Source organism: Gymnoscopelus braueri (genome assembly GCF_963280865.1).
Source record: "Gymnoscopelus braueri genome assembly, chromosome: 5".
Classification (NCBI taxonomy): domain Eukaryota; kingdom Metazoa; phylum Chordata; class Actinopteri; order Myctophiformes; family Myctophidae; genus Gymnoscopelus; species Gymnoscopelus braueri.
The window spans coordinates 42,386,709-42,397,256 of NC_137606.1; the positions used below are offsets into that span (position 1 = coordinate 42,386,709).

The following is a 10,548-nucleotide window of genomic DNA, read 5'->3' on the forward strand; positions in this document are numbered from 1 at the left end:
CCAACCCTGGCAAGCACTTGGAATTGTAAAAGTTGAAGCATTAGTTTGAGTTTGGCAGCCAACAGGCATGGGTGGCCCGCATGTATTTTCAGAGCATGTTTATTCTAATGATCAATACATCGATTGTTTTGCGGCTTGGATCAGTGGAACTGACGTAGTGCACTTTAAGTTCTTATTTATTGGTGTCATCTAGGTTTTAAAGGAAAAAGTACCAATTTCTTTTTCATTCATTTTTTAATATTAATGTTATAGTGTTTTGCCTCTTGAACCAACTGCGAACCAGCACTAGCACCAGATCCAGAACTAGGTTTGTGTTGGTGGAAAGGGAATAGTATAAGGCCACATCCACACGGATACGATTTTAGGTGAAACCGCATAAGTTTTTAATCGTTTGCACGTTTTGGCCACACGGAGCCGGCGTTTTAGGTCTGCAATACGCTTATTTTTGAAAACGGGTCCCAGAGTGAATTAATCTGAAAACGCCACCCTTGCGTCTCCGTGTGTACAACCAAATACGGCAATACGCATCTTTCCTGAACCGATGACGCTATAGCTCCACCTCTCGCTTAAACCCGCCCCCCCCTGTCCCCCCACCCCCGTCCCCCTGTTCCCCCACCCCCCGAAGACGCCACCCTTGCGTCTCCGTGTGTACAACCAAATACGCTTCTTTCCTGAAACGATGACGCTATAGCTCCACCTCTCGCTTAACCCGCATGCGCCGAGCACCCCCCCCCCTGCATGCGTGCCCCCCGAACCCCCCCGGACCCTGCATGCGCCGCCGCCCGCCCCCCCCCAACAACAAACCCCGTCAGCATTGCGTTCGTACTACTTAACGCAATAGGGCTTTTACAGCCACAAGTGGACATGGAGTAAATAGTACTTAGTTACTTTCCGCTTAGTTACTTTTTAATGTACAGTATATTCACGTGCATACAAATGAGCCATGCGGTCTTATAAGAATGAAAACAAACGCATTGCTGTTGACCATGGATCACATGACGGTCGTCTGTTACGACGATCATGGATGAACTTCAACCTGGTGTTTGCACTTTCTCCATTTATAACCCGTTCATCTACATAAACGTTCATATTTCTAATATAAAGTGCTGACCCCATGGCCACGGATGTTACACTTATGTATGGGCCCGCATAAGTACACCTATCTTCCGGATTGTTCAATAAAAATCATTTTAATCCGATTGGTGGCCATTGACTTCGAATTTTCTCCATTGACTTTCATTTACGCGACCCTACCGGTTGGGAGGAGTATTGCACTCTAATACATTATAACTCTATGAGAAAATGGCTGCCGATCGGATTAAAATGCTTTTTATTGAACAATACTTATACCCACTCAAAGTGAATTTTAACATCCATGGCCATGAGTTAAGCACTTTATATTAGAAATCTGAACGTTTATGTAGATGTACGGGTTGTAAATAGAGAAAGTACAAACACCAGGTTGAATTCAACCAGGACGCTAGTGGCTAAGCTAGCACTTTGAATGGAACGTTTACGGCCGTATTAGCTAAATCTGGCATTTAAAAAAAAAAAAATTATATCGAATATCTTAAATACAATGAAACAAACACATTTAGGCTCTCTACCTGTGCTCAAACAAGCATGACAGCACACAATAAAAATATAAACATGTTGTGTTGATTGATGAGACCGAGTCTGAATGAGAATCAGCGTTGCCATGTCGGCTTATTATAAGCGACTTTGGGCAGAACTTTTTCTGGCTTTTTCTGTAAAGTTGCTTGTAAAATTGGTAGTTGCGGGTTGCGTTTTTTTGTGTGGCTTATTTATAAAGTGTTCTTGCTTATTTAGGCTTGCTTCCAATTTTTTTTTATTTTTTTTAAACCAGTGGTTTTCAAATATTTTCATGAAAATGTTCTGTGCCAGAGCATTAGTGTTGTTAGAATGTTTTTAAAAAAAAACAAGTATTCTTTATTTTATTGCAAGAGTTTTTTTTAAATAGCCTATGTACAAGCTCACGTGAGCTTGTAGATCGGCTATTTTCATTCAAGTAGCTGATGTCACTAAGCCACTTCTTCTGGGCTTGTTTTCATAGACCTGGTTGCTTATTTTTCTCGCAAAATCTGGCAACACAGGTTCCGTTCCGTTCACTTACTAGCTTAATGAATAATGAATGAACAGTATAATATTAATAATAATAATAATACTTCGCTAATAATATAAATAATAATATATAAATAATCAGTACTCAAGATGACTATATTTTATTTTCGGTTCAGGTGAACCAGTCTATGAAATGAATGATTGTGACTCTGACTGCATGGGCACACTGTCATTACATGATCTGGGGCACAGATGTAATGACATTTTTTCCAGGTAGCGTGCCTTTGCATCCGCGTTCAGCTTCTCTCTGTATGGTATGTCTCTGTCACGCATTGTGTGTGTATGTGTTGTAGACTTTACACAGACTGTGCGTTCAGGAGACGTTGTGAGTACCCTGCTGAAAAAACCAGCACAAACCAGCTTATGGTGGTTGCTGGTTTTAGCTGGTTTTAGCTGGTTTTAGCTGGTATTAGCTGGTCTTAGCTGGTCTTAAGCTGGTTTAGATGGCATACCAGGCTGGACAAGCTGGTCAGGCTGGTCAGGCTGGTTTGCCAGTGTAGTTGGTTAGCTGGTCACTAAGCTGGATTCTGCTGGTCTTTGCTGGTCAGCCAGCTGGCTGGCTGGACTGACCAGCAAAGCCAAGCTGGTAGCTGGTCTTTGCTGGTCAAATGGGTGGACTGCCCAGCAAAGACCAGCTTACCAGCTAGACTTAGCTGGTCAGATGGCTGGACACTGGACAGACCAGCAACCAAGCTTAGCAGCTGGTCAAGTTTGGTTAGATCAGTGGTTCTCAACATGTGGATCGGGACTCCCAGGGGGGTCCCCACGTGATTTGGGGGTGGTCCCCAGATGACAGTGAAGTGATAATTTAAGGACCTTTAAGACCTTTTTAGTACCTAAAAAAACCACCATTACTGCATCAAAAGTAATCAACAAACTATACTATAAAAAAATGTCAAACATTGGCCAAATTGTCTAACAATAATAATAATATAAGAAAACATTTTGAAAATAGCAGATCTACAAGCTCACAACACCTTCCTTGCGAGGCGTTGTGAGCTTGAAGATCTGCTATTTTCACAATAGAGTCAAACTAAACGTAATGCATCAACTCCTACATTCCAAGTGCTTTAAGGGTGGGGGGTCCCCAGTTCAAATATGATTATTTTGGGACGTCGCGGCCTGAAAGGGTTGAGGACCACTGGGTTAGATCACGTGTGTGTTTCCCAAAACAGTGGGTCGGGGCCCATTTGTGGGTCATGTACACATCACGAGGAAAGATCCTTTTTTTTGTTTCCTACAAAAATATATTACTATATTATTTCAAAACATTTCCCACCCAAAAATCTCAAATCTTCATCAATAAAAAAAACAAATAAATACAAAATCTAAGAAATTCCATCAATTAATTAAAAAAAGCATGCAGTGAAAATAGCAGATCTACAAGCGTTGTGAGCTTGCAGATCTGCTATTTTAACTAGTTTGGATCCCGGGGAGACATCATACCTGCCATTAGACTGTGAAGATTTTCTTCTGTTACAATTGCCCCCCCCCCCCAGTATATACAGTATATTTTATTGTATTGTATTGTATTGTATTGTATTGTATTGTATTGTATTGTATTGTATTGTATTGCATTGTATTTTACTTTACATTTCTTGTCCTTTGCTTGTGATGTGACATAAATATTATATTTAATAATAATAATAATAATAATAATAATAATAATAATAATAATAATAATAATAATAATAATGTATTATTATTATCATGACAACATTCATCCAAACTTATTTACTTAATTTCGCAATTGGCAAATAATATGCTAGTTTGATTCTAAATAACACTTTTTTTTGCTATGGTTACCAAAATGAACAGATCTACAGATCTACATCTTGTCGCAATTTGACGTGTTGTGAGCTTGTACATCTGTTTTTACAGAGAAGTGGGCCCTTTATGGGCCCTGAGCAGTGTTGCCATATCTGCTTATAATAAGTGACTTTGGTCTTGTTTTTCTGTAAAGTTGCTTGTAAATATTAGTGAAATATTTCACTTATTATTTTTGAAAATAGCAGATCTACAAGCTCACAATGTGTTGCAAATGCGACGCACTGTGAGCTTGTAGATCGGCTATTTTCAAATAGGTTTAAAGTGCAAATGTCGCTTCTTTTGGGCTTAATTTTTTTCACAGACCTGGCTGCTTATTTCTCTCACAAAATCTGGCAACACTGTCTCAGCAGGCTCGCGACCCTTGAACTCTATGCCCGCGACCGCTCGAGATGCGCGGGGAGAACGAATGCTGTCTGACAGTCGAGCTGCCTCCCTGCAGGCTGGAGCTCTCACTTCAATAGAAAGTTAGATAAATTGCGTTGCTTTGGATTCATCAAAAATAATTATAAACCGGCTTCAGAGAAGATAAAAGAAAGAAGAAGAAGCGGCGGACATTTTAGGTGAGTGTTGACACACAGAAATACTATTTATGTAGGCGTTTTAGGCTACTATTACTGTATTGAAGTGCGTAGGCTGCTGTGTTCGAAGTCAATCACAAGTGACTCATGTCATGACCCAACTCTACACATTTAGTTATTTAATTTGTCTTGATAAAGGGATTATGACAATAATTACAATAAATTATTGTGGGAATATACAATATAATTTATACTATAGGCCACTACTGCTTGCCTGTGTGCCGCTCAAAACTAAATTCAGAATATGACGTCTGTGTCTGTGTGTGTGTGGGTGTGTGTGTGTGTGTGTGTGTGTGTGTGTGTGTGTGTGTGTGTGTGTGTGTGTGTGTGGACACATGCTTTCAGTGATGAAGCTACAGAGTGTTTTAATATCCCGTGAACTCTGAACATTATGTACCTCAAAAATGCATTTCCAGGAATACCAAATTTAACCAATCAGAACTCATACAGGATACAGGATAAATAAGTTACAATTGGAAGTGATGACACAAAGAAGTGGGCATACAAAATTTGAACCCATTTAGACCAGGAACGCATCTGTGTAATTGTTTTGATTTCTTTGGCTAGACCTTTGGCTTCAAAAATAGCAGATCTACAAGCTCATAGCGCGACACCGAGTGGCGCGCTATGAGCATGTAGATCTGCTATTTTTGAAAATCTTTGAATATATATGTTTTAAAGTGAACATTTGTACCTCAAATCTTTTTCCTTTTATGTTCAAAAAACTTTTAGGATTTAGAGAGCATTTTTAGAATCGGCCCCAGGTCTTAATGGGTTAAAGCTGCACTATGTAACTTTCCTCTTCTACCCCGGATTTGAACCCGGTTTCCTGAGCAAGTGCTGTAACCTTTTACCATTGAGCTAATAGAGCCTGCCTGCTTGCTCAGGTGATACATTGAATCTTGACCATCAGATCAAAATTCATGTCAGATCCTGTGTCTAGGTGAGACATGACCTTTGACACCATCTAAATGTCTCAATAGAAGAGCAGGAAGACTAAATACAACCACCCGAATTATATAAGTTATATTGTATTATTTGTATTAACATACTCTAACATACAGATTGTATAAGTTATATTGTATTAATATACTCTACGATACAGGTTGCATAAAATTACATTTTATTCCACTTTAACTTTCTAACAAAAAACATCTTGTTTTATCCAAAATATATTACTTGCACTACCTTTAGACTCTGACTCGTCTGAATACGGTGGAGATGCTGTTGTTCCCCAAGCTATCCACGACGAAATGTCAAGTACAGTCATACCCAGAAGAAGGCCAAAGAGTTGGAGCTGGACCTACAGCATCTTAAAACTAAGTAAGCAATGACTAATGTTAACGAAACAGTTGCATGAGTTTGCTCTTCTCTTTTTGTATATATCGATATGTTGGTTATTTGTTCTCATGTTCTTTTTTACTTAGATCTTGACCACAAATGTTAAAAAACATTATATAGAAAGCATGTTAAATGGAGTGGACAGATGCTAGGCTCATTATTAAACTGGTATCCTACTAAGGCATACATCAATTCAGTTTTTATTTTTTATTTTTCCGTACCCTGTTCATGCTTTAAGATGCAACAAATTAGAGATTGCAAAACAGAAACTGGAGGAAGGGCCCCAATATAGCTCTGCAGCAAAGCCTGACATCCCTGCTGCAGATAAGCAAACCAGTGACAGCATAGGTGTGTTTAGACAGTGATACTGTTCTACGGAAAATGGTGACAATGTGTACAATATAAGTACTGTGATACTGCCAAAAGGAGCTTAAATATGATTCTCTACATTTTCAGTTGCAACTTCCTCCGTTTCCTCTTCCCCCGAGTCAGACGATTTGGCATCGACACCTGGGATGTTTGACGGCAACGGTGACAAGGTATTGAAGAAACATACTGTGTAGGACAGTGGTTCTTAAAAGTGGGGTTCCACAGTGTCCCCAGCTAAATAAGAAACAGTTATCATTTCAAAAATAGGCAACGTGTCATGATGCATCGTGAGCTTGTAGATCAGCTATGTTTTGCTATTTTTGAACTATTTTTGAACAGTTTTGCCTATGGCATGAACAAAATAGGGATGCCGGGTGGAAAAGGTTAATTTCACTACTATTTTACCAGCTAGAATGTAATCCAATGACAATGTACTGTATAAGAATTACTTCAACTCTCCCCACCTACAGTATAGACAGTTGTAGAATTCTGTACTAAATGTAATCCAACAATTAACATCTTCTCTATTGGAGGTCCATGGCACCAACTCTTTTCTAAATGGGTCCACATTTGGGGGTCCTTGAAAATGTAATTTCTTTACAGTAAATTCTGTTTGAAGTGGGCCTGCTTTTGTCAAAAATGAGTCTGAAATGTCATGGTAAAATGTTTTTTAATTTCTAAAACATGTGTTGTTTTCTTCTGTTTCAGGTCCACATTGGCTCTGGTGTGTGGCTCGAAAAGGAGATCTGGAAGATGGTGGCAGCAAACACCAAGGACTCCCTGTTCATGAAGGAGCTTGCTGTTGCCATTTGGGGGACAACAACCCTGAAGACCATGCAGGAGCCTTACAAAGAATGCCCCACTAGCAAGGGGGAGGCCAAACCCCCCTGACCGCAGGACTCAGAAGAGGTATGTTTACTGAGGGGTGGGGGGGTGCATTATGACTTGATCTCATAATTCAATCTGCTCTGTGCATGACTGTAGTTCTCTTTTCCAGAAGGTGGAATTCCCGTTAGCGTTACCTGTTCAGTTTTTCATACCTTCATTTGGTTGTCTCAGCAGCATACTGTTTCAACCAGAAACACATATGGAGATGTTGGTTGTAGCCAATCAAATGAAGCTATGAAAAACTGATCGGGAAACGGGAATGTCACCTTCTGGAAAAGAGATTATATTAAGCTTATTAATCAATCATAAAAGAAAATACTCTATTGTAATAAAATCGATTTTATGGCTGAAAGAAATGCCGATCTACAAGCTTGCAACTCGTTGGACGTGTTGTGAGCTTGTAGATCAAAAAAGTAATCAATAGAATAATCGCAAGTAGAATAATTGGTAGTGGCAGCCCTACATGCATGTTTGGCAGGGGTAGCTTTTTCCCCCAAATTGTTGTTGTCCATTGTAGCCATCTGACTTATTGCCTGCCCACTGTCCACCCACCTTTTTCATTCAAATGCATGTTTTCTAACTGAACTGAAACACGGGGTTAAAAAAACACTTCACCCCATTTTCAACTCATCTTCATATAATTGGTCCTCACTAATACACATTTTAAGATGGCACCATTTATGTCTACTCACTCTGTGTTTCGTTGATAGGTCGTGGACAGTTTAGAAACCTGCCTACCTTTGACATCATCGGTAGGCAGGTTTGGTCATTTAGAACAACTTTATTTGTTCATTATTAATGCAAGAACAATGGCTTCTACTTCTGCATGCAAACTTTCCAGGTAGAGACACACTGTAGTTTCTATTAGCTTGGAATCTCCATTGGTGATGTCACTGGTAGGCAGGTTTCTGAACTGTCCACATTCCACCAATGAGTGGCAGAACGAGTAGACAGAAATGGTGCCATTGTATAATGAACATTAGCGAGGATCAGTTAGTTATATGAAGATAAGGTTGAAAATGGGTGAAGTTTAAGTTACTTTAAGTTTTTCTCAAAACATCACAATTCATTTAACTCACCCCATGCAGTATATTGCTAATTATATTTGTTTTATTGTTGGGGGTTCTTGTTTGTTTTCTTTCAGACTGTTTCCATTGGTGGCTGCAGGGGCAGAACATTCTCACAAAGAGGAAGGCCATGGACCATGGCCAGGACATCAATAGAAAGGACAAGAAATTGTGTGTCTGTGTAGGGGGGGGTTGATATGGGGGTAATGCTTTATAGCGCCACCAGCAGGCCGATTTTTGCAAGACACATTTTTGGCTGCAACTTTACAGATGTTTTCCAAACATCACACACATCGGTATACAGTATCTCCATAGTCATGTAATCAAGACGGATCTGTCCGATTTTTCATATTCTCTCACTCTTTTCCAGTCATTTGAACACTGTGTGTGTGTTAGTGTGTTCCTCAGGTTGAAGTTCATGTATTTATGTGTTTATTTATACATTTATTTGTTATTTAAATGTTGTTTTTGAGGGTTTTTTATAAGTGTTTAATAAATTATTGTTATGTATGAAATTGATACATGATTATTTATGACTTTGTGGATTTTTCTCACTTTTATATAGGCTACTGTAGGCTACTGTTTTTTAAATATACCACGTGCTGTGGGCACCTGGCTGAAATTCACCATGATCATGCATCCTCTCCAGCAAAGTTGGTCACTGCATATCCAGAATACACCTGAATACACATAAATACCAGATAGCAGCTTAAACCAGCTTAAACCAGCTACCAGCTAAACCATCATAAATACCAGCTACCAGCTTAAACCAGCTAAACCATCATAAATACCAGCTACCAGCTTAAACCAGCTAAACCATCAAAAATACCAGCTACCAGCTTAAACCAGCTAAACCATCAAAAATACCAGCTACCAGCTTAAACCAGCTAAACCATCATAAATACCAGCTACCAGCTTAAACCAGCTAAACCATCAAAAATACCAGCTACCAGCTTAAACCAGCTACCAGTTTAAACCAGCAAAACCTACCACCTTAAGCTGGTCAACCACCAAGACCAGCTTAAGGTGTGTTTTGGACGTCCAAAACACACCTTAAGGTGGTCAACCACCAAGACCAGCTAAAACCAGCTGGTCCAGCTTAGGCTGGTCTAAGCTGGTTTTTTCAGCAGGGTAGCTGTCAATGTTAGTAAAGTAAAAGTAAAAGCAAGTAAAAGTAGCAATACCACAATATAAAAATACTCTGTTACAAGTAAAAGGCCTGTGCTCAAAATGTTACTTGAGTTCAATCAAAGTAAAAGTACAAAAGTATTGGCATCAAAATATACTTAAAGTACTGAAATGTTTGAAAATAGCTGATCTACAAGCTCACAATGCGTCGCGATGCGCGTTGTGAGCTTGTAGATCGGCTATTTTTAAATAGTCTATGTAAAATAGGGCAAATAAATAAATATAAATGTTTTATAATGTCATGATTATATCTGCAAAGTCACTAGTATTAACTAAAGCGTTCAAATAATTGTAGTGGAGTAAAAGTACAATATTTTCCTCTGAGATGTAGTGGAGTAGAAGTAAAAGTATTGGAATTTGGAAATACTCGAGTAAAGTGAAAAATACCTCAATTGTACTTAAGTACAGTACTTGAGTAAATGTACTTTGTAACTTTCCTCCACAGCACCACCCACAGGCCAGGCATATATACTACAGCGTTTTCAGTTTGTGGCGTTTTCGTGTGGACACACACATTTCTTGAGACGATTCCGTGTGTACGGTAAACTTTTTGAAAACGACTCTGTGACATTTTTTAAAACGTCTCCGTGTGGATATGGCCTAAGATGCACACACGTGACGCACACACGGTCGCGCGCACACACGCACACGCACCCACACGCACCCACATGCACGGTGACACTCATACATACCAAAGAAGCATCTAAAGCTTCAAAGTACATTGTATACGTCCCACCAGTGTGTTTGAACTGAGAGGGAGAGCTGAGCTCTGCAGATTGTTTTAGAAATAATAATCAGGAAGAGATAAGTCAACCTCACACTATAGGTGCAATATTCAAACTGATTATCAACATTGTTAGTGCATGCATAGCAAAAAAAACAGAAGAAAAAAAACACGAGTTGTAATTTGGTGTGTGTGTGTGTGTGTGTGTGTGTGTGTGTGTGTGTGTGTGTGTGTGTGTGTGTGTGTGTGTGTGTGTGTGTGTGTGTGTGGTAGTGTATTTGTCACCGTACATTTGCACATGGGTCAAGGCAAGACAGTTTACACAAAAATAACAGTTGTAGGTAGGAGAGTATAGTATAGCAGGACTTGCTTCAAAGGTTTATTTTATTTAAAAATAAACTTTGTATTTATGGTGATGCAG

General features: G+C 39.3%; 1 protein-coding gene across 1 annotated transcript; it reads left to right on the forward strand.

The window, feature by feature from the left end:
- Nucleotides 1-4,421: 4,421 nt before the first annotated feature.
- LOC308086048 (uncharacterized protein) lies at nucleotides 4,422-8,734 on the forward strand. The gene is made up of 5 exons (XM_080429379.1): nucleotides 4,422-4,538; nucleotides 5,745-5,873; nucleotides 6,348-6,430; nucleotides 6,969-7,169; nucleotides 8,293-8,734. Exons 2-4 carry the CDS (start codon nucleotides 5,804-5,806, stop codon nucleotides 7,149-7,151), a joined length of 336 nt encoding a protein of 111 aa, XP_080285505.1. The 5' UTR covers nucleotides 4,422-4,538; nucleotides 5,745-5,803; the 3' UTR covers nucleotides 7,152-7,169; nucleotides 8,293-8,734.
- Nucleotides 8,735-10,548: the final 1,814 nt, after the last annotated feature.